We start from the raw sequence: 24,960 nt of genomic DNA, 5'->3' as shown, positions 1-24,960 counted from the left end.
AGGGTGCGTTTATGAATGAGGTATCGAATATATTGCTTCCCCCTACTTATACCTCCCGACGAGATCACGAATGTAAAATTAGAGAGATTCGAGCGCGCACGGAGGCTTTCCGGCAGTCGTTCTTCCCGCGAACCATACGCGACTGGAACAGGAAAGGGAGGGAATGACAAAAAATGGTTCAAATGGCTCTGAGCACTATGGGACTTAACTTCTGAGGTCATCAGTCCTCTAGACTTAGAACTACTTAAACCTAACTAACCTAAGGACTTCACACACATCCATGCCCGAGGCACGATTCGAACCTGCGACCGTAGCGGTCGCGTGGTTCCAGACTGTAGCGCCTAGAACCGCTCGGCCACACCTGCCGGCAAGGTAATGACAATGGCACGTAAAGTGCCCTCCGCCACACACCGTTGGGTGGCTCACGGAGTATAAATGTAAATGTAGATGTAGATGTGGAATACGAGATGACAACGCACAGTACTTTGAATTGTAGCGCGACTGGACCCTGTCAAATGGCTCTGATATTTCCCGCCACATCCAGGTTTACGATTCGCGTCGCTCAGTAAATAACTGTGAAGCTAACAAAAACTGCACGGGAGAAATTGTGCTCTATCGAAAAATAGCTCCAACAGGGAACTTGCGTAACGCTGCATTGCGTGACACGTAGGTGTATCGGTATCGCGCTAGTGGGCAGCAGGTGTTGCTGCGACGGAAGGGGAAAGGGAAGTCGGCGCCGGCAGACTGGCGCGGCGCTGCGAGACGTCCGACTCCCCCGCCGCCCGGCTATCCCCCTCCCCTTCCGCGCCAAACGGCAGCGCCGCGAGCGCAGCACGGGCTATTTTGACGGGAAGGTCACGACGGCGCGCCCGGTCTGCCGTCCCCCGCCACCCGTCTGGCACCGCCGGCCCAGGCGTCGCAGTGGAGGGGAGAGCTGCGCGCGCAACCGTCGGGCGCTGCTGGAGGGGGGAGTGGCGAGACCAGACGCCGGTCTGCCGCCGCGCCTCTCAGACATGTTTGCGACCGCGCCCGCGACGCAATGCGCGACTGCGTCTCTCGCACGGCGATGAGTAGCGACAGTAGCAGCGAGGCCTGCCAGTGAGTGCTCCCGCGCGCCATGGAGGCCGCAGCAGCGGCGGCGGCGTCGTCGTCGCCCGCGCCCTGCTCCCCGCACCTGAAGAAAGTGCTGAAGACGTACCAGTTGAGCGCCGTCAAGAGCCTGCACGGACCGAGCACGGTGCTGGCGTCGGCGGCGGCGGCCACCGTGGGCGACGACGACGACGACGAGGAGGACGACCGCCACCGGCGCAGGGGCGACGAAGAGGCGGCGTCGACGTCCTCCTCGGACGCCGGCGGATTCCGGGCGCCGCCACCGCTGCCCATCCAGCAACCGCCGCTGCTGACGGCGCCCGACCAGTCGTGCAGCGAGCGGTCCGAGACGGTGCTCGAGGGGGAGACGATCGCCTGCTTCGCCGTGGGCGGCGAGAAGCGGCTGTGCCTGCCGCAAGTGCTCAACTCGGTGCTGCGCGACTTCTCCCTGCAGCAGATCAACCAGGTGTGCGACGAGCTGCTCATCTTCTGCTCGCGCTGCACGCAGGACCAGCTGACGGAGCTGAAGGAGAGCGGCGTGCTGCCCGCGACGGCGCCGTCGTGCGGCCTCATCACCAAGACGGACGCGGAGCGGCTGTGCTCGGCGCTGCTGCACCGCGCCGGCCTGCCACCGCCGCCCTGCATGGCCGACCTGGTCTCCATCAAGGTGTACCACGAGTGCTTCGGCAAGTGCAGCGGCATCTGCACGCCCGAACTGTACGCGCGCGGCAACGCCTACTGCATCGAGTGCGCCGAGTGCCACGGCATGTTCTCGCCGCAGCACTTCGTGTGCCACGCGCACCGCGCCCTCGAGAACCGCACCTGCCACTGGGGCTTCGACTCCAGCAACTGGACGCGCTACCTGCACGCGGCCGAGGACCAGGCCGAGCACGAGCGCCTCTCCGAGCTGCTGGACGCCTTCAAGGAGCAGGCGTCCAGCGGACCGCCCCCGCAGCCGCCGCCCGCCTCTCTCAAGCGCAAACAGGTAAGCTGCCAGCCCGACCCGCACGTGTTGTTGTTTCGCAGCCGTCACTGTGCAATGAAACAGGCGTGCCGCCGACTGTACATTTGTGTAGCCACTGTCTGTAACTGCATTACAGTTTATACTGGTGTTTAAAATCCGTCTTCGCAACCACTAAAAACGCTTATACTTTACCGTACGTGATATGTTTTGTTTATTAAACGTAATGCGTGGTCTGGAATGCAACATTATTTACAATTTTGGTTTGCTTTCTTGTTCGTTACAAAACAGATTGAAGTGTTAATTTTTACGTACAGTCTTTTTGTGTAACTTTGTACGCACACCTGGTGTCGTCTGCATGTACATATTCTAGGTGTTTCTGCGTTGGAGACAAATATTTTTGGGCTAATTTCACGTAGTCTTGCAGCAATACACATTTCTTGGCGTGAAACATGCCGCTGCTGCAAACCGATATGAAATTAGGCCAAATAATTTCTTGAAGGCTAGCCAGAATTGTAAATAATGTTTAATTATATACCACTGACGATGTTCCAAATGAATAAAACGAAACTCATACGGTAAAGTAAATTAAGTATGTAATGCCTTCAGATATGCTTGCACCTTCCTCCAGTTACGATGTAAACGCTTAATTGTCCTCTGTGCGTACTTCTTTTTGTTTGTGATTTTCTTGTTGTGCCACGTCATATTAGTATTTCTCAGTGGGTTTTTCATCATCTATAAATAGAATGAATGTTGTTGTTGTGGTGGTCTTCAGTCCTGAGACTGGTTTGATGCAGCTCTCCATGCTACTGTATCCTGTGCAAGCTTCTGCATCTCCCAGTAACTACTGCAACCTACATCCTTCTGAACCTGCTTAGTGTGTTCATCTCTTGGTCTTGCTTATAATGAATATACTAATCATTAGCTAATAATTGCATGTTTTATGTTGTTATTGCAGTTGTAACAGTAACTTAAGCTATTTAGCAAGTATTGCTAGTATTAATACGCAATACTCTAGTAACTAATGGCTTTTCTTACTTTGGATACTTCCTCAGCCGTTTTTTACCATTAAGTTCAATGAGCGAAAGATATTGCGTTAAAATTCATTTTATACAGCTATTAGTGTGGGCGCATGTCATAACCGTTGACCTATATTTAAGGCTTTTAACTAACGCGTTCTATGACTTTTAGTCAGTAGACTGCACTGTTAATTGTATTGCTCGCATGTAATAATTCTCTTAATGTTATGGTCCACTAAGGTTCATTTATTTCTGTGGTTCAAGTGCTATTTATCAAAAAGAATCGTACAACGTCCCATCGACTTAGAATTCCTGAGAGACTCAGCGCTAGCGCGGATGCTTGGATATGGGATAGAACCGTTCTGGCGTGTTTAAAATTGCTATAATATCAGTAGCCCTTGCAACGGTTCGTTCAGTACACATATGCAAAAAAACTTTCATTTCTCTGTTCATAGCCTTAATAATATTTACAGCATTAGAAAATATTTTACTTAACATAATAAATACGATAATATTAAATTAGGAATCCGCAACATAGCTCAAGATGGCTAGATAAAAGATTTGAACCTGACATTTCTCTAATAGCGGTTCATTATCTTGTCCGCTGCTGTACCTCCCCTGTATTTGGAAGCTGAGTGTCCTCTGTCGCCTAGCATTTGCGTTATATTCGCCTTTTTTATATGATGTTTGCAATAATATACAGAGCGGTTTGTCTTGTTGTTACGTCTCTGAACTTCTGCCGCCACAGAAGTGTATTACTATTGCGTGGTTATTGTTATACTTAGTGTCTTACGACAAAAGTTCTTTACATTTTCGACACCTGCAATTACGAGGTTCTAACAGAAATTTTATGTACTAAATAATGGAAGAAAACCGATGCCAAGAGGTATCTAGCCTCTCTGTCTTTGTACATTGTCATTCCAGCTCGAGAGTCTCTTGGTGTCGCGCCAGTGTCAGCCCACATCACGCGATCTGGGCTACAACGTTAACAGCTTCCTCACGAACGAAGTCTCCTCATTGTTGTCGGCTACGTCCGTCGCACATAAAGACTTCTGGCTGTTGGTTTGGTGTTTCAAACACTTGTTATGAACAATGCTTCAATAGTTTCTGAGATAAGTGCTCAGCTATATCCACCGTATTCGGTGTTAGGAGCTCGCGGACTATGTACGGGGCAGATGAAATAGGCCAAGATTTCAGAAAGAACTATCATCGAACTATCAGCTTAATAAATCATTGTCGAAAAATACTAACTGGATTTATTTACAGAAGAATGGAAAAACCCGAGAGAAGCCGACCTCAGGGAAGATCAGTGTAAGTTCCGAAGAAATGTTGGAACATGCGAGGAAATACTGTATCTACGACTAATATTAGAAGAGATTCAAAAGAGACAAACCTACATTTGTTGCATTTGCAGGTTCAGAGAAAGCTTTTGGTATGTCCATGGGAATACAATCTTTGAAATTTTGTAGATAACAGTGATAAAATACAGAAAACGGAAGTTGATCTACAGTTTTCTTAAAAACCAGACTTCAGTCGAAGGACATGGAAAAGAGGCGAAGTTGAGAAGGGGAGTCGTAGAGGGTTGTAGCCTTTCCAACTTATTGTTCATTCCGTTCATTGAGGACGCAGTAAAGGAAACAGAGAAATTTGGAGCTAATTAAATTTCAGGGTCAAGCAATAGGGACTTTCAAGTTCGCTGATGGTGTTACAATTCTGTCAGAGACGGCAAAAGGGCTTGGAAGATCAGTCGGACGAAATATATAGTGTCTTGAATATAAATTACAGTATGAACATCTAAAGAAATGAAATAAGGATAATGAGTGTAGTGGAATTAAACCAGGCGATACTAGAGGAATCAGGAGAGTTTTGCTATTTGGTCGAAAGCATGTAAAATGCAGACTGGTATTTGCAAGGAAAGCATTCTAAAAACGAGTAATTCGCTGGCATTCAGTATCAATGTAAGTGTTTGGATGTCTTTGCTGAAGGTGTTTGTCTGGGGTGTAGTCTTGTGAAACGTGGACGATAAACAGTCGAGACAAGAAGAGAATAGAAGCTTTTGGAATGTGGCGCTGCAGCAGAATGCTTAAGATTAGATAGGTAGATTAGATAAAAAATGAGACGCTACTGAATGGAACTGGGGAGGAAGTAAATTTGTGGCAAAACTTGAGTAAAAGATGGGCTCGGTTGACAAAATGCATCCAGAGACATAAAGGAACCGTCAGTTTGGCAATGCAGGGAGTTGTATGTGTGTGTAGAATGATACCACTAGTGAGACCTAGGCTTGCCTATAGTGTGCAGGTTCAAGTGGATGTAGGTTCCAATAGTCCGTAAGAGGCTTGCACAGGACAGACTAATGTGCAAGATGCAACAAATTAGTCTTTAGGCTTGCGAACATAACAGCAACAAAACCAGATTGCATGATCAGCCGTGTTCAGTGTTGCTAATTCCTGACGGACTAACGCATGCATCGGCGCTTCGAGGCCCTATTTTCAGTTTTTACCGTACATAGTCTCCGGTAACTGTTATAATCCATTTTTGTCTACAAGTCAATGTGTCATTTTGATGAGATTGTCTCGCAACTGGATCTACTGTAAATCTTTTTAGCAAAGTCGTTCTGCCACCAGATATTCAGTGCTTGTAGATTACTTTCTGCGGGTAATCGAGTAACTATTATTTCGTCCGCGTTTATTGAGGAAGGGCGCTTTCTTGTCTTCCCACGTATAGGAAAACTTGCAGGTTGTGGTGAATAGAAGCCTGCCGAAGGCGAGGTATCATTTGTATTTCGGGATAGTGCTTCTATCGTTCCTCTATGGAAACAAGTGATGTATGTAATCTTTCGTCAGTACCCAGTGACGGGCAGGGACGAGGAGGCCGTAGGAAGAAAATAATGGCACGCCAAACTCACACCCTGCCCCGCCAAAACCGCTTTGAAGAAAGGACGGCTAGTCGTGAATATTGATCAGTAGCAAGTCTACCCTCAACCAGGCACTTAAATGTGATTTGCAGAGTATCCATGTAGATGCCAAGTGCATAGCGCCTTTTCTCATGAAGTCACAAAACTAAAGTGTTTGACAGAAAAAGTGAAGCACCCAAAAGGGGAGAAAGGAACGAAATTAGATTTCAGGGGTTGACAGGATACGTATTGTTACATCATTGTTTCGAGATAAATAAAAAGAATTTGGCGTACAACAATCTTATCAGTATGGTATTGCTTCTCCGCTGGCTTGGATGCTTCAGTCGGGAAGACTCTTAAAACCGCCGTATACTTTCCTGAAGCAAGCTAGCGCACAACTGTTGTAACTGTATACAGGCACTGGCGCGAATTTAACTTTCGAAGTTGGCCCCACACACGTTCCGTAGGGGACAGGTCTGCTGATATTGTTGGCCGCGGGAGGACATCGACAACATGCGAACAGTTCACAGACACGTGCCGTGTAGTATTGTCCTGTTGGAAACGGGCACGATTCTGTTACACGAAAGGTAACAGAACAGGACGCCGGATGTCCGTGATTCATCATTTTTCTGTCGTAGATACCTCTCAGCTCCCTCATAGCTCTCCAAAACACTGGATGAATGTGACCTGTCCCCAGTTCGACAACATTCAGCGATGATAATCATCAAGGTAGTGCGGAACCGCGATTCATCGCTCGACACAGTGCGATGCCATTCATCAGCGATCCACGCTTCCCGCCATGGCACCGCTCGGAAAGCAGCCGTTGATATTGTGGTGTCGTCGGCAGCCTACACAAGGGACAGTAATTCCTTATTCTGGCTGCTGCTAGCCTCTGACCAAAGGTGTGGGATGACACAGAATGTTCTCGGATGGCAGCCGCAGATGGGAAGGGGTTTATGGTGTACTATGCGCACTCTACGGCGACGCTCCCTTGTGGTGGTCAGACTTAGTCGAGCAGAGGCTTGAGGACGAGTGCCGGCCGTGGTGGCTCTGGCTCTGAGCACTATGGGACTTAAATTCTGAGGTCATCAGTCGCCTAGAACTTAGAACTAATTAAACCTAACTAACCTAATGACATCACACACATCCATGCCCGAGGCAGGATTCGAACCTGCTACCGTAGTGGTCGCTCGGTTCCAGACTGTAGCGCCTAGAACCGCACGGCCACTCTGGCCGGCTCCGGCCGTGGTGGCCGAACGGTTCTAGGCGCTTCAGTTTGGAACCGCGCGACCGCTACGGTCGCAGGTTCGAATCCTGCTTCGGGCATGGATGTGTGTGATGTCCTTAGGTTAGTTAGGTCCCATAGTGCTCAGAACCATTTGAACCTTGAGGACGAGTGTGGCTGCCCTCACGTTCACAGGCAGTGCAAACGTCGGACCATTGCCAAATCTGGATGTCCCACAAATCTGCGTACTGCACGATTCGAACAGCCGGCCAAGAAAAGCCGCACAGTGAGGCCCCTTTGAAACTCTTGTCACATGCTGATAACGCTGTTTCACACGAGTACGCGGCGTCTCCGTGTCCTGCACAGTGATCACTCCACATCTAATGTTGTTCACGCCAATTATAATCCCTGCCAGGCCTGTTAGCGACACGACTATCCAGATATAGGTTTTCCTTTATTTCCCTAAATCGCCCCAGGCCAGCCAATTTTCTTATCCATCCTTGAAACAGTCCGAACTTGTGCTTCGTCACTAATGACCTCGAAGTTCTTCCTTCATTATTTACCAATACGAACTACGCTACCGTGCTCTCGCGGTCGTTCAACCCGTCACGGGGAATTTTAATTTTTACACACCCGCCGATAGTATGTACGTGTACGAAGTCACATTGACATCCGACCATGTCGTATGGGTGCATCGCTATTTGTCAGGCAGTGTATTCGTTATTCACCGCGATACTAACGAATTCCCCGTCCCTCCATTGCCTTAGACGCTGCGTACGCCCTTGTCCATGCTCTTTCTACTCATCACTTGGAAACGAGTTTTCGTAGCGGCGAGGAGGAATATTAAATGAGACGCGGCTGGCAACGTTCCCGGGGCGTCCCAAATAAGGGCTGTCCCTTATCTAACCGCCGCTAATGCTTCGGAAAGCTGCAGACACGGATTCATCCGACCAAAGTGGTATCAGACTCCCATTCTCGCTCGATGAGCCCTTCACTGGCGTTTTTATGGCGGGCGAATTGAATTTGAAAGCTGCCGGAGCCAATGTGAATGCTGGCTAATATACGTCGTCTACAAGGGTCTTGTTTGGCCCCCCGTATTAAGATCTCACCGCCTGCTGATCTGCGCTTCCCCATCTTCCGCATTCTTGTCTGAACTGAGAACTCCCATCTTCTGAGATTTTTGCCGGCAAACAACGGTTGTTTCTTTCCACTCCTTTCCCCACGAGCACGTTTCCAGGTAAAGTTAATTTTATTACTGTCGAATTCTAATACTGTTCCCATTTTCTCGACTGTCATTAGCCGTATCGGATATGATGTAAAACAGTTTAAGTTGTAGAACGTGTTGCCATCAGATTTTGTATCGTGGAGAACTTCATGCCCTGTTTTGTGCACACATGCTGTGTGAAACGTGTTTGAATACTTATCTAGTAGCCGTTTCAGTATTCATGCAGCTCAGTGTCGGTGAGGTCTAAAAGTCAAATGCGTAGCGTGATATCTGTTTCATGTGCAGAACAGCTACAATACGTGTTGAGAACCTTGAAGAAACATGCTGCCATACAGCGTCAAAAATAGTCATACCAGCGGACAACTGCCCTAGTAGACTGTCTCTTGCTGGCACAACTGCTGTGGCTCGACGGAATGCTGAAAGTGGTATCACCTAAACCTACCATTATATGTCTGTGTCTTTACCGATGCCTAATAAATAATGCGGGGCGGGTCTATCGTTAGTTCAGTTGGATAACGACGCTCAACTTTGGATGAAATATATGTTCATCGTCTTTCGTGATTTGGGTTCATGACGCCATCCATCGTGTAATTACGACGTTGAATACCGCCTCATTCAACCGAAATGCGTGATGCGGTTCAAGAAACGATTTTATTGTTTGACAAAAAAAAAATGAAAAATATCCCAATCGTGTTGGTTGCATTGTGATCCGAGACTTGCACTAACTAAAGATGAGTGTGTATCATGAGCCGTACCCAGTACTAACATCAAGATGCTGAAGGAAGTAGTATGGCCAGCATAACGCCACTATCGATATTGCAAATGTCTACGCTTGAACATTATCTGTGAAAGCCTGTACTGTTCATTTTCCATTATCACAGATTATGCATTCCGTAAGTATAACTAAATTGTTATTTGTATACTCTTCTTTCTCTCAGATTATAGAATCTTATGAACGAACTCAAATGAGTGGAGTGACACACTTTTCAAAATTCTCTTTGACGACTTGTTCTTTGAAGTGAGCCATACATTCGTTAATAAACCCTCAATGGCATGTGTGTGCTGTTATTACCTTTTGCAAGTGCACCTTGTGCTAGGCGTTTTGAATTTCTGAAGCAATTCATATTTGAAATGAATTTTGTTTTGAATGTCAGCGTCGAACCGAGACTTCAGATTTGTGACGAGGAAGATATTGGTACTGCATTCATTACGGTGAAAGAAGATCCCTGACAGTCGGCAGCGCTGTTGCCGGCTTTCAGTTACTAGTTGGAAAAGGCTGTCGGTAGTGCCCGAAAGCCGTAACCGCATATAACTGCGGGAACCATTAGATAGTGCTATAGAAACGTAAACAAAGTCGCCATACGTGCTTGGTGGTTGTAGGCGCGCGGAACAGCCGCGCAAAGCCCACTTCAACTGTCACACAGTGCAGTTATTTCAGTCTAGATTTGCAACTTTATCAGTTCCAAATGAACACGTTGTAAGTGGATCAAGATCATTATTAGACATGTCCTCATAGAATTTACACTATCGCTCTGATGACCTACGTCACAAATTTTTATGATCTACGGAGTGACACAAACAAAAATTAGTGAAAGAAATATGTAGACTTAGTAAATTAAGATGGAATAACCAGAGAGTAAAATAATTCGTGATATAGAGTATAGAGTAAGCATAGCTTATAGCCCATGTCACAAACATCAAGCAGGAATTGTCACGTGAATTTAGTACAGTGTTAATATTTATCATTTGCGCCGGGATTTTAACTTTAACATTATACTATTTCCCCTGTCTTTCCTCATTGTTAATCGCAGTGTTGAATATTTGTTGGTGCTGCGCATGCAAACTGAGATACGTTAAGGGAGGAATAGAGGAAAGCTTGTGGGCAAGCTATCTGCAGTAATGCAGTCACTTGGCCTTGGTTGATAACATGATGTGAAGACAAAAATTCTGTCCATCGCATCTGAACGGATATTCCATAGATATATTCTCTGTGTAGTTCACAACTTCATATCGATATACGCAGATCGATCGATAGAAGCACAATGGAAGTTAGTTTTTTACCGCCATCTTAATTCCTGCGGATATACCAGTAGTTGTTTAACGGGCACTTAACAGTAGCTAAAAATGTTAATAGTGAGAAACAGTGCTTGTAGAACGAAAAAGTGTTTGCAAATTACGGCTGTTCATACAAATTTCGAGGTGAAGAATCGAAGAGAGAGAAATGTACGCGGTGGGAATCGTTTACATGCGCATGACGGCGAACGTTACAAAACTTCAGCGGATGCAGACAATACTGTGAGTTTTTAGAAAACAATCATTTAGCATCCACATGAAAAGCTTGAACTGAAGATGTAAAATTTCGTACTGTCTCTCAGATGCAACGCGTTTCAGTTAATAAGTATAGTTTATCTACATGAAGGCAAAAACAAACGTAGTAATACCGAATTGATTAACCGCGAAACGGAAAAATAAGTAAATGAATTTTTATAACTATTTTGTTGCTTTTACAGTAAATTTATTTCCTCGTAGGCTATTACATTTATACGATACTAAAAAATGTTATCAGTGAGCAAGAAACTGACAAAATAAGTAAGATCCATCCTACCTTTATAATATGAACCGTTAATCATTGTTCATTGTAGGAACTTGAGGTTCTGATGTGAGCAGCACGGTGTTCAATTGCTTACAGTCAATCAGGATAATTATGTGCCAGTCAGGGTATCATTGTAGCACTTTTTTTGTTTCAGATGGTTGCTGCTCCACTTACTTGCATTATTTTGTATTAAAGTTAACAGTTTTATTACCTCTGTGATTTCTAGTTAGTCTCTCATTTGTCTTTCCAACTTCGTACAAGCTCTTAGGCTTGTGATTACCTTTAAATGCTTTGGCTGAGAGCTTCTGGCGGCAGTGATTTTGTACCAGCTTTAAAATTGAAGTTGTGCTCCAGTAGGGCATAGGTAGTATACATTTTCACTTTTCCAAGCACCCAGTATCTCTGTTGCGACGTGGTGTCCAGTATTTTTTTAAAAAAATGGTAAAAAGTGGTACAGAGTTACCCGGATTGACTGTAGTAAATGAAATACAATAATTGTGTGAAACCAATGTCTTTGTTTATAATCGATCGCAAATACAACTTTACTGCTAAAGATGAAATTTTAAATGCCATAGAAACAGATATGCAGAATGGATAAACGTGAGTAATTTCCTTCATTTCATATTTTCATTGTCAGTTTCGCGGTTGATAAAACAACTACTTGGGCTTAAAGACAATATGTTCTGTTGTGTGATTTCCGGATGCAAGCTATTTTGACAGAGTGCCACTACATTTAGGATGTCCCCAATTTGGACACAGATTTCTTGCACTTTATAGAGTTGCTAAACTAACAAGAAACGTTCATACAGAACGCCAAAGCATTTTCAGAAGGGAATAGAGTTTCATGAAGCTCATACAGGGTGTTTCAAAAATGACCAGTATATTTGAAACGGCAATAAAAACTAAACGAGCAGCGATAGAAATACACCGTTTGTTGCAATATGCTTGGGACAACAGTACATTTTCAGGCAGACAAACTTTCGAAATTACAGTAGTTACAATTTTCAACAACAGATGGCGCTGCGGTCTGGGAAACTCTATAGTACGATATTTTCCACATATCCACCATGCGTAGCAATAATATGGCGTAGTCTCTGAATGAAATTACCCGAAACCTTTGACAACGTGTCTGGCGGAATGGCTTCACATGCAGATGAGATGTACTGCTTCAGCTGTTCAATTGTTTCTGGATTCTGACGGTACACCTGGTCTTTCAAGTGTCCCCACAGAAAGAAGTCACAGGGGTTCATGTCTGGCGAATAGGGAGGCCAATCCACGCCGCCTCCTGTATGTTTCGGATAGCCCAAATCAATCACACGATCATCGAAATATTCATTCAGGAAATTAAAGACGTCGGCCGTGCGATGTGGCCGGGCACCATCTTGCATAAACCACGAGGTGTTCGCAGTGTCGTCTAAGGCAGTTTGTACCGCCACAAATTCACGAAGAATGTCCAGATAGCGTGATGCAGTAATCGTTTCGGATCTGAAAAATGGGCCAATGATTCCTTTGGAAGAAATGGCGGCCCAGACCAGTACTTTTTGAGGATGCAGGGACGATGGGACTGCAACATGGGGCTTTTCGGTTCCCCATATGCGCCAGTTCTGTCTATTGACGAAGCCGTCCAGGTAAAAATAAGCTTCGTCAGTAAACCAAATGCTGCCCACATGCATATCGCCGTCATCAATCCTGTGCACTATATCGTTAGCGAATGTCTCTCGTGCAGCAATGGTAGCGGCGCTGAGGGATTGCCGCGTTTGAATTTTGTATGGATAGAGGTGTAAACTCTGGCGCATGAGACGATACGTGGACGTTGGCGTCATTTGGACCGCAGCTGCAACACGGCGAACGGAAACCCGAGGCCGCTGTTGGATCACATGCTGCACTAGCTGCGCGTTGCCCCCTGTGGTTGCCGTACGCGGTCGCCCTACCTTTCCAGCACGTTCATCCGTCATGTTCCCAGTCCGTTGAAATTTTTCAAACAGATCCTTTATTGTATCGCTTTTCGGTCCTTTGGTTACATTAAACCTCCGTTGAAAACTTCGTCTTGTTGCAATAACACTGTGTTCTAGGCGGTGGAATTCCAACACCAGAAAAATCCTCTGTTCTAAGGAATAAACCATGTTGTCTACAACACACTTGCACGTTGTGAACAGCACACGCTTACAGCAGAAAGACGACGTACAGAATGGCGCACCCACAGACTGCGTTGTCTTCTATATCTTTCACATCACTTGCAGCGCCATCTGTTGTTGAAAATTGTAACTACTGTAATTTCGAAAGTTTGTCCGCCTGAAAATGTACTGTTGTCCCAAGCATATTGCAACAAACGGTGTATTTCTATCGCTGCTCGTTTAGTTTTTATTGCCGTTTCAAATATACCGGTCATTTTTGAAACACCCTGTATATAGGCCTACATGCAGGCCTTCAACACATGTTTAGGATATGTTCTTTCCTTGATGATATAATCAACAGTCCTTTGTAGTGTTAAACAAGTAACCATAAATTTGAGTGAAATTGTCTCATTTGTGAATTAAGTGTAGCATCTGGCAAGATTTTGTACGACTGCTGATGTAGACTGTTTTGTCGACGACAGCTGTTTCTCGCACCCTTAACATCTTTCTGTTATTTCACCCTTACATTTTTCCTCGTTTCATGTTAAGGATAACTTATTGCTATCGGTGAATTCATTAACTGGCCCTATTTGCTTGTGTTAGTTGTGTTATTGTAATGCGCCACGATCAATGAGACGAGCACAAGCTTGCAGAACTCAAACAAGGGGAAGACCTCAGATATGGCCAACCGGTGATTCGGCTCATATTTGGCAGGTCGCTTGCCTACAGCCTATAGTGAAAGTCCAAGATACTTTGGGTTAACACCTCCATTCACCCACCCACCCACACTGTTTTTGAGAAAACCATCCCTAAAGTTCATGCCGCGTAATCGACTCAAAATTACCAGATCAATATGAAATTGAAAAACTGGGCATTTGTCATCATAATATGTGGGGCTCGCAAACGCTTGTTTTCCAACAAATTGAGGGAAAGAACTAACGACTGCCTCTTATTTACCCATAAGGTAAACTCTGTTCTACAAAAGCATCGCTGTGTGGCGACCAAGACACCTGGGAAGGGAGGAGAGAACTTGTGTTCGATTCCCAAATGCATTCAGGAGTTTTATTTCAATTTTTTCCGTTCCGAAATTGCATGAATCAGCAGGGTTAATAAGATAATCAAGAAGTACATAGTCATATAAATGATATTCCCAGAATTCTGCATTATGTCTACCTTTCGGCTACTGCACCGACGGGCACTCAACTATTCCCACTCCAGCCAGAGTTGCTGAGAAATTTTACATCGTTTACCCCAAAAAACTATAAATGTTGTGTTTAGTTGCGCTGTGTCAGTGAAGAGTTGTTGTGTCGGTTGCCTGCATCTTATCTGTAATCTTCCAAGACTTCGTCTGATAAGACTCCAATTTAAGTCCATTGCAGACACGTGAATTTAGAGATACAGCTTGACCCGTTATGTGTTGCTAATACAGTTCCTTGTGAACCACGTATAGCCTGCTTAAGCTTCTCACATGAATTTATTCAAACAAAAGGTCTGTGAGAATTTTTCTGTGATCTACTCAGGGGAAGGTGAAGCAGAGCAAGCGTTGTACATGAGAAGACAATAAATTATACTTTTAACCTATTCGCCTTATTTCTGTTTTTTCAAGAGTGACTTTAAGCTGTAACTGTACAGCGTTTGATTGATTTATTTTTACTGCAGAACTATGTTGATTGCTTCTTGTAGCGTGCTTTTGATGGCTCTGTGGTTGTCAGATTTCAAATCTAAAAGTTCTGAGGTGTATAACTTGTTGGTTCTTGTGCCGTACAACATGACTTTCATTTTTGGCATCGTATTGGGCATCTGAAAAATATGAAATTGTTTCATATTTCGAGTCTCCCGTTGACAGTAGGCTGCTATATTTGTGATGTGAGCCGATTCTCCTGTCAGAATCAAAACTAACCTGAAGGCAAATGACTACATACGTTTCAGGCTGTGGGGTTATAAGTAGAAGAGTGAAAGCTTTGCCAACTTTAGTTCCACATAGAAGAGTGAAAGGTTTGCTTAAGTAAGCTCTACATGACGAGTACAATTAGAAATCAAAAACCACATCAGGTAGTAATTCTGGGACTCCATTCACGTACGTCACTGAGTAGACGAAGAGGCTTTTGGCCGGAAGACATGTTTCTTGCCTTAATAATTTACAGAAAACTTTAAAAGTTTTCATCTTTCCCTTTACACCCATGTACCAACATTAGACCTACACAAAACCAACTCCATTCCCTATGCTGTGAGAGCTCATGTTCAAGGATTAGTCACGATAAGGGAATCATAGCATTCTTGCAGTTTACCAAACTTGCGGTGATTTATTCACTTTGACATCCAGAGCAGTGATCACGAATCACAATGATACGTGAAAGAGGTTTTTTGTTGTCTGTTGAATTCCATTGTACATTATTAGACTGTAAACGTATGTCTTTGCACCCTCCAATCGAAGAACGAGACCATCCAGCCCAAGGGCTGCGACAAGATAGTTTGTTGGGGGGGGGGGGGGGTTAGCCCTGGGTATTAAGTATTTGTAATATTCCATAAAAATGTTCCACTTCAGACACTGTTAAAAACCTGCATAATACCGACTTTTAAATAATTTCCGTGGAAGAGAAGCACCAAACTACCCTACATTATTTCCTTTTCCTGAGAGCAAGGGGGGGACGCCCCTCTCCGCCCCCCTTGCTTTTCAGGTATGGGCGTTCTGCCTGCAGCTAGTTTATAAAGATGAATTCGAAAATTCTAACCACACTACTTTGCTTATAAGAAAATAAAGAGTGCTGAACTAAATTGCATAACCAATACCGCGTTAACTTATCCGAGCTATCTATAAACAGGGTGATAAACGTTTCAGGGACCATGAAGGCCCTTATGTGATATTGAAGACTCATTTTTTTTCTCACCAGCGTTGGGAGTAAATTGTTGAATGCATTATTCATTTTCAACACTGCGCGCCGTAAGAACCATCTGTGATGCAATACTCTGGCGGTTCAAACGGTTAAAATGAATATTGCGAAGGTTTTTCTCCCCATCTTCAATACCAGACTGCCTGTGAATCCTTTCTGTGTTATCTCTCAAAGCTGTTTCGATGCTGAAGATAACAAACTAAGAAATGGCAGTACAGTAGTGATTATAAGCCTGTCTGATAATTCTGTCTGGTACTGAAATACACTGTCACGTTTGAGTGTATAAATCTTCCGGCATTCAGATACGAATGATGTGAGCAATGATTTCAGTAGCTAAGTGTTGACCACTCCTTGTCCAGTACTAGGGTACTGAATTAGTTGCGATCATGCTGTAAGTAATGTTCAGAGTGGTGTAGAAGCGTTCACCACCAGCAATACACTCCATTCGTTACACTGAACTATATAACCATGTTATAAAGCACGACTGCTTAAAAAGTGAAGCATATTTTTAAAATTGCAGTAAAGGGTATCAAGTTGGCGAAGTTGGAACGATGTTTTGGCAGCTGAGTTTGCGTGATCCCCAGACACACGGTAGCTGTCGTGATGGCGTTGATAAGATTCCCCTAATTCATCCGGCTAACATGCAATGTCAGGGCGCTCCCCTGTTTGCAGCATGCGATCGCAATAAGCGACGGCGACGCCTATCAGATTCTGGCAGACCATGTGAGTAAGCTGTAACGGACGGCTATAGCTTGTGAACATAACCCTTATGTGTTATGAACGTACCGTGATATCTTCTGTAATCTTCAATTGCGTATGTGCAATTATTCGTACTTAATGCACAAATGATGTCGAGCGACACGCGTTAGGAACGCCTGTAATACAAGCCATAAACTGATTATAGACGCAGGTGTCGGTGAAATTCAATTACTCAATTGTTTAATGAGAATTACCGCTTTAAACAAAGTTAAAAATTGTTCTTCACACGTTGCTTTTGTGTGAAACAAAACTTTTTTTTTTCTTAGATGTGACTGTACGGACGTGTGTTCCTTCATAATAAATTTTGGTGCAAAACAAAATAACTTGTATCTCTCTCTCCAAATAAAACAACATCGACAATTTTAGGAAAAGACATCAATATAGCTGAAATATAATCGGTGTTCTTGTTGGTATATGATTTCAGGTATTTACTTACCAAAGTTAGCTCACCTGACACTCGCCGGAAACTACGAAACATGGTCCTTGGGTGAAAGTGCTTTTGAATAATAATAATTTCGTGTGGGTTAACGACCTAGTGCAAGTCTTTCAATTGGACGCCACCTCGGCGACTTGTGTGACCATAACTCACCTTACTAATCCGCCGGGAAAGTAGGACCTACAGTTGAACGTAGAATCCGAACCACCGTCGTTCTTCGAGAGGTTAAAAGCAGAATGAAAAATTTCCGTATTCGACCGTGATTCGATCCCGCCACTCCTGGGTTTTCCAGTCAGACTGCTCGACTTTGTATGTAATTACGCATCGGATGCTAAATAGAACGAAAGTTTTCTCGTAGTTGGAGTTTAGTGGTGCCAAGTCCTTGGTCAGTATTCATGAAAATGCCAGCTAACAGGAATTCGAAGATCGTTTCATATCATATTTTGCCTTTCTGTGATTTATATTTTCCATACTTTTTGCCAGTACTAGAAAAATGAAGGGCACCCAACACCATACTGCAAGACACCCGATACGCAAGTTTATGCCTACATTAACATAACGGTTATAAAGCGCACGAAAACGGGATTCGCCTTGCATTTTCCTTGGAGAGTTGTGTATGGAAAATGTAAAGAAAAATTAAGACAAGGTGGGAAGTAGTGTGAACAGCAGATGAGAGCCTCGAAACATTTTAAAGGTCATGTTCCTGATAATGATGAAAACAGGCATCGGTAACCGACCCACGGCGTCCATTGTACGAAACAAAGGCAACCTGAATTTCGTTTAAAACAAGCAAGTCAGAGCTACAACGAGCTATTACCAGCGCATGAGTGCATTCTTACGTAGATTAGTAGTTTTTATTACAACGAATATTTGTCTCTTATGTGGCAACTTTCCAACTTGTCGTCTGCAACAATACTAGTAGTAGTGTCAGAGGAAAGTTATTCTTGCTGACAATGACTCTTCATGTCGGTGTAGAACGCCATGGCTGGTGGGAAGTTGTATGGCGCGCAGGCTCGAGTCTGTGCGGTTACGTAACGGCCGCGTTGCGCGCCGGGTGACCTTGGTGCCGTATCTCGCAGTCGGCTGCGCTTTCATGTAGTCTCCTGCTCCTGTCCTGACAGGCCTCCCTTACTGCCAGCACCATGTGGCTCGTGATAAGTACAGTATCTGCTGTTTGATGTGCTCTGTGTGTAGGTTGCAGACATTGACTCTACTGATGTCAGTATTCGTGCCCATTTGACAGCGTTTCTTGCATTTCTGCCTTCTAGACTCTTGTAACACCCTGCCACGTATCTCTGTTTTCTTCGGATAGTAGCCCTAGCTGTCAGTCACCTGATTTTGGGAACCGGATGAAAACTTCTGAATGACTTACACTACTACAATATTTTCAACTTGATCGATAAACAAAGTAGGGTTCCTCATTTGAAACAAATGTCGTCTCCCTCTTCTCATAGCTAATTTCTGTTGCTGTAGAAACGAACATCTCTCTTGTTCTATATTACTTCGATACAGCATGTGCTGCCTTGTACTTAAAATGTAACAAACTACGTGTGCGCTTCCCAAAGTTTTTATTCATTTTGACGTACAGGATATACCATTCTAAGATTCAAAGTTCATCGCATCTTCACGACATTTATTCCAGTTTATGCATTTCAATCTAGTCGAGCTGGTAATAGTGAATTCTCCTTTTGATCAGTTGCAGGTTTATTTAACCGTTACACGTCGCTTTGGGGTAACACATATTCCAGTAAGAAGGCCTGATTTTAGGACTGGAGTAAGAAAAGTTAAAAGTTTTGTAGGCGTTTCCGACAGTGCATTGCTCGTCTCGAAAAAGCAGTGTCTTTGTCATTCTTAATTATCCTTTTAGAATAAAACAGGCAGTGGTGATTCTAGTGAATGCTTATATCAGGTTGACTGCATTTCATCCAGTCACTAGACGTATGTCACAACAAAAACTGCTTCAAAAACAACATCTATGCAGCACACAGTGTGGAAATTTACTCTACTCAGATTACCAGGTCAAAACCGGTCTCTGAGAAGCCTTCTGACTCTCGACTGGTTTGATTTTGTACTCTATTTCTTACAATCTTGTGCTAATATTTTCCCTATAGAACTACTCCATATATGTTGTGCAGTGTTGAAAATGAGCAGCCGGCCGATGTGCCTGAGCGGTTCTAGGCGCTTCAGTCTGGAACCGCGCGACCGCTACTGTCGCAGGTTCGAATCCTGCCTCGGGCATGAATGTGTGTGATGTCCTTAGGTTAGTTAGGTTTAAGTTCTAGGGGACTGATGACCAGTCCCACAGTGCTCAGAGCTATTTGAACCATTTGAAAATGAGCAGTTTACAGCCCTTTGTTCTGCATTTATAGGCCAGTGTTACACAACTTCTTTATTTCTCTTGTTTGTAGATTCAGGGATTTATACGTATGCTAGTTTTCTACTTGCTGTGTAGTGCTTCCCATTTCTTATGAAAAGACAGTTTTTCTTATTGTATCCTATTTTTATTTTCTATGTCCTTTGAATGTATTGAATCCTTTATTCAGATTTTGTTAATAATATCTATCCATTCCACTGGACATTTCCTGATTTTCTTTATTTTTGTCAGACTCGCAACGTTTTCTAAACTCGAAGTGTTAGAGCGACTCTACACCTACATCTACATCTATACTCGGCAATCCACCGTGAAGCGCACTGGCAGATGGTAGTCCCATTGCACTAGTTATTACATTTATTACCGTTCCGTTCACGTATGGAGCGCTAGAAGAATGATTGATTGAATGCCTCTGTGCGTGCTGTAATTATTCTAATCGTATCCTTACGATCCCTATGTGAGCGATAGAATAAGGTTAGGAATATGTTTACATCAGATTTTGTTGTTTTTGGTTTCGTATGTATGCAATTTCTCTAGGTTTTAATGCCTTAATTATAGGTTTTAATGCCTTAATTTAGTGCGATAGTATTATTGATTTAATAAAAATATGCTGCCTTCCAGAACTAATCGTAGCTAATTCCGTGTGACATCGAAAACACTTTGTATACCCGAGTTAGCCGTTCAGACAGTCCTTTGTAAAGAGTTCTGTTTTAAATCTAACTCTTAACTGCATTAAGCTTTTTGGAACCATGGTAAACAGTGTATCGATACTACTGATGCACTGAAGCGCTGTTACCTTATTAAGTCACTTAACTCTTCAGTTTTAAGAATGTGCAGTTTTTATTTACGTATCGGACAGACGAAGGTGTCGCACCAATGTATGTCATAATCTAGATTCTTTCCTACTGTTCATCAGTATCACATCATCTTGAAGGCTATGACTGTACCCATTCCTTTGGTATTTAATGTGTGTGGTAGGCGAGGCACGTTCTCGTTCGCCTTGATATTTTTTTTTATGTTGTTCCCTTTCCAAGCCTATCCTTTTACCTCTATCCACTCCTCACAAAAATGAACCATACGAGTATTAACAGTACCATTCCCCAATCTGTGTTTGAGTTAGAATCATCACCACCGTGATGTCCGTCTTGAGAGAGTTTATCAAGTTGTTCGACACGCGAATCCTCCAATGAACTTCTTCTTACTGCATTGGTATGTGTTTAGATCTCGAAGGAGTTTGACTAACAGATGGCGTTGATTCTATCGAACTTACCTGTAGGATTCTGATGGCCTTGATGCCTGCTAAAGGTGAAACATGAAAGTCTCTTGTTTCCTTTACAAATAATGTCAGCTACTCGCATACTCGACTTCTGTTTTTGGAATACATTGAATTTGACTTTCATTCGCCTTTCTCTTAGACTAGGGTCACCATCCGTCTCGATGTGTCGGGACCGTCACCGTTATACGCCTTCCTGTCTCGACATCCCGACAAGACCCAATTTTGCAAAATACTGTTACGATCCTGGCGCAAGTGCTGCGGAATCAGTCTTACAGTGCCAATGTAAATACAAGCTGACTAGCATGCAGTTTTAGAAATACGTAAAAGGAAAAAAAAAGACTTCCTGAAAAAGGTAATATCTTCCAAAAAAAAGGTGGCGTACCAACTACTTCTGTCGCAATAAGTTCCATGAATTGTATTCTAAATAAAAAGTAATTATATTAAATAATTTTTTTGCTTCACTTCTATACCCCCATCTCAGAGTGTCCCGACGAGGTTCCAGGTAAATATGGCAAACGTATCTTGAACTACCTTCATTTGAGTGTGCAGAAACCTAATATGTTGAATTTTTTAGTTAACTATTGTCCTCATCAGTGGATTTGAATCACTTTCAAAACAGTACTTTGTCGATTTTACTCTCGTGCCCATTAGCCTGCTTCTGCCTTTCTTATGTTGTTCTTATTTCTTTCGGAACAGTAATTAGTTTTTTATTTATTTTAAGCTTTCCATGCAATAATTTTACGGTCACTCAACTCTATTGTGTCATACTAACAAAGGGCTATGCGGTCGTAAATTCAAAAACAGTGTCACTAACATGGGAACTTCCATCGGAAATCGAGTTTAGGCAGTGGGCTGATCTGTTCAGCAAAATATGTGTTGGAAAATTCCCCTTTTGTGACCATCACATGTTTTAAAAGACATACATTTAGTCAGCATAACGTTTTTCTGAATAGAGACGATTACCTTTTGCGTCTCCTATTGAATCTCTGGTTCGGATTCGACTTTATCATGCTGCTTAGTCACAAAAGAAAATTCGTTGAACGCACCGCTCGCGAAAGAAGAAACGGCGTTTTTGAGGTTAGAAATTGATCATCTTGCTAGCTCTACCCCTTGCTGTATGAGCCGGGGGGGGGGGGGGGGGGGGCGCTTGTGCTGTTTAGGAATCTCGTATAGGCAACAAAAAAGGACACATGGTTTCATGCACGCAAAACGAGTTGACGCTTTATTCCTAACTGACAATTCAAATTTTGTGCCCTTTTCTACGAGGTCGTTTTCGAATTGTACATATTGTAACTCTGCTAGTATTCCGATCATTCAAACTTGCTGACTGTCTCTCAACTGGAACAGTATAAAAGTAGAACTTAATTCGTCCAGTGAACGCTTTTTGTATATGATTGGATCAGTAGGATGCTGATAGGGTTCTCTCTGGTATGAAACTGACTACTTACCTGTTTGTTATTTCCTTGAGTTGCTCACCAAAAGCCATGATGATGTTTTATTGTTACAGTAACCACTACAAATCATTCCACAGTTAAAGCCCATATTGAAACATTGCTGTCGTTGTTCGTGGAATTACTTGTAGTATTGTGTGGAAAACATTCATCTATATTTATAATCCTCAAGCCTAGGGCATCTGGCGGGGGACACTTCTGGTATTACTGTTTTTTTTTCCATTTTTTCCGATCCACTCGCGGATGGCGCGCGGCGAGATGGGCTGCTAAAGCCTCCGTTTGATCTCTGATTTTCCCATAGTCGTAATTTTGCGAACACCCAAGGGGAAATAATATTATGCATGACTCTTCTTGGGCGATACCCTTTGTAATTTTTAACGAAAACCTGTGCGTGCCTATAATGCTATCACGTTTGCCAAACGAACCCATGGCAAAACGTACCTCTGTTCTTTGGATCTTATCCATTTACTCCACTGACCCTACGTGGTAAGCGTTCAGACAGACTTGTAAACCACTTATTCCATCGATAAGTTTAATTTCCTTCGGATTCTCCCCGTTACCCTCAGCCTGAATTAAAATCCTGATTTTAATGTGACCATTTAGGTCGCTTTGGGCGGTTACTCTCAGATATTTTACGGTTGTCATGTATCCAATGATCTATCGCCAAAAGCGTAATCGAACAGTGACGGGTCTTGCCGTCGATTTATGCGCGGTATTTACATTTACTTACTTTGACGATCAGTTGCCGGTTCCTGTCTCAAGCGTTTATTCTCTGCAGTTTTTTCGCTGCAGTTTTCTGCTGTCGCAACTATGCACAGCAGCAGCATCCGTTAAAAGCCCCAGGTTATCCATCAGATCATTTGTGTATATCATGAAGCGTAACGTAACACTATCTTCGAGTAACTCCGAGGTTACATTCGACACGTTAAGGAAACGTATTAATTTCTAGTTCCTAGGAAGCCCTGAATCCAGTCACAAAAGGAGGTCAGATATTCCGTAACATCAAATTTTGTTCTCTTAACGACACCGCAAAACTGTATCAAAAGCCTTCCGGAAGCCAAGGTGGGCGGAAGTAACACGATGCGTGACTCATTTTGGAGTATGCGCTCTTGGTATTTTAACAGCACGATCTGCCCGTTTTGCACAATGTAGTTTTCTATTGACCTCTAGTAAATTGAACTTGAACAGTAGGTAAATATATGGAAAAGGCAACGGACTCCAGACTACAAGAGGTACATTATTTTCTTGGCGTTATGTCCCTTCCTAATTTCGCAATCCTCTGAAACTTCCTAAGCAGATCGCAGAGACTTGAGAGGCCGACAAGCCTCGGTCTGCAGTGCAGAAGATTGCCCTCCCCCCTATGCTGCCAGTAGAATTTGCAGCTGTCGCTAAAAGAGTTAACTATGTAGCAGTCGCTTCGACCTATACTCGGAGTCCTGCATGCTACGCAGAGATGCTGGTGTCTCAGAAGCTCCTGTTCCATTCCCAGACCCTGTTATCCTCCTGTGTCACGCAACCCTGAGATCGACCGGCATCTAATCCTGTTGGAGCCCCTCGGAGCCGCCTCGGCTGGCATCTCTCCCTCGCAGCTTAGCGTGACCCACAGATAAGAGCGCCCTAAAAGCTGCAGCTGTTATTTCTCTCCTCCGCCTTATGCACCAGTTAAACGCCGGACTCCATAGAGTTTGTATCTCGGCCCGGCCGTGTTGTTTCACTTTCTTCGCTTTTTTTTGCTGAATTACTACTTGCGTATACGGGTTGTTTTTTTCATCACCAGTTCCAACTCCCTTGCTTCACTCCCTTGGGGCATTATGATCGTGCCTTCACTGAGACACAAAACTGGTAAATATGTGTTTCATTAACTACGAGTAATTCCGTTGTTCAGTCTTGGTTCCGCCTTGTCAGCGTATTGTTCGTTACTTCAACTTCGATCGTTGCCTTTATTAGACGTTTCTTAACAAACTGGTTTTGATAATCTTAGAAATGTTAAATGCCATATGTTATATTTGGCTTCCTCGTTATAGGAATATAGTTAGAAATTAGTTTTCACGCGTTTGAGGTGGTTAGAAAAGAAGGGAGCTCTAGCGAAGGGGTACAAAAAATGCGAGAAATGCTTGCACATAGCGTTGTTGGGTGCTCAGACAGGTACTTATGCAAAATCACATCAAATAAATACAAGTAGCACCGATCGTTCTTATTCCAAATAAGAATCCATTGGTACTATTCCGTAACTCCGCCCAAGTACTTTCTACATTGCTTCTTCCGTAGAGCACACCAAATACGAGCACGAAGAATCTGAGGACGACTAAATGCTTACGTTAACCAAACTGTCGATTACTGTTTCTCTATTTGCAATTTATCGTCCTCATCGCTTGTGTTTCGAGATCCATTGCTAGATAAAGACCGTTACACTTCTCCATGCATTGCGATCTATAGCTAAATGCCTGCCGCGGTGGCAGAGCGGTTCTAGGCGCTTCAGTCTGGAACCGAGCGACCGCTACGGTTGCACAGGTTCGAATCCTGCCACGGGCATGGTTGTGTGTGATGTCCTTAGGTTAGTTAGGTTTAAGTAGTTCTAAGTTCTAGGGGACTGATGACCTCCGATGTTAAGTCCCATAGTGCTCAGAACCATTTGAACCATATAGCTAAACACTATC

General features: G+C 43.7%; 1 protein-coding gene across 2 annotated transcripts in view; it reads left to right on the top strand.

Annotated features, from left to right (window-relative positions):
* The first annotated feature begins 1,012 nt into the window (after positions 1-1,012).
* Positions 1,013-24,960, top strand: part of LOC126162662 (ski oncogene) — a 654,130-nt gene continuing 630,182 nt past the window's right edge. For both annotated transcript variants that reach the window (XM_049919307.1, XM_049919306.1), the window contains exon 1: positions 1,013-2,074. In XM_049919307.1, the coding sequence (XP_049775264.1) occupies positions 1,118-2,074 (957 nt within the window). In that variant the 5' untranslated portion in view covers positions 1,013-1,117. The remainder of the gene's footprint in view (positions 2,075-24,960) is intronic.

The sequence above is a fragment of the Schistocerca cancellata genome, chromosome 2, assembly GCF_023864275.1.
Source record: "Schistocerca cancellata isolate TAMUIC-IGC-003103 chromosome 2, iqSchCanc2.1, whole genome shotgun sequence".
Taxonomy (NCBI): domain Eukaryota; kingdom Metazoa; phylum Arthropoda; class Insecta; order Orthoptera; family Acrididae; genus Schistocerca; species Schistocerca cancellata.
Note: the sequence above shows the minus strand (reverse complement) of the source record. Positions and strands in the feature narration are given on the sequence as shown.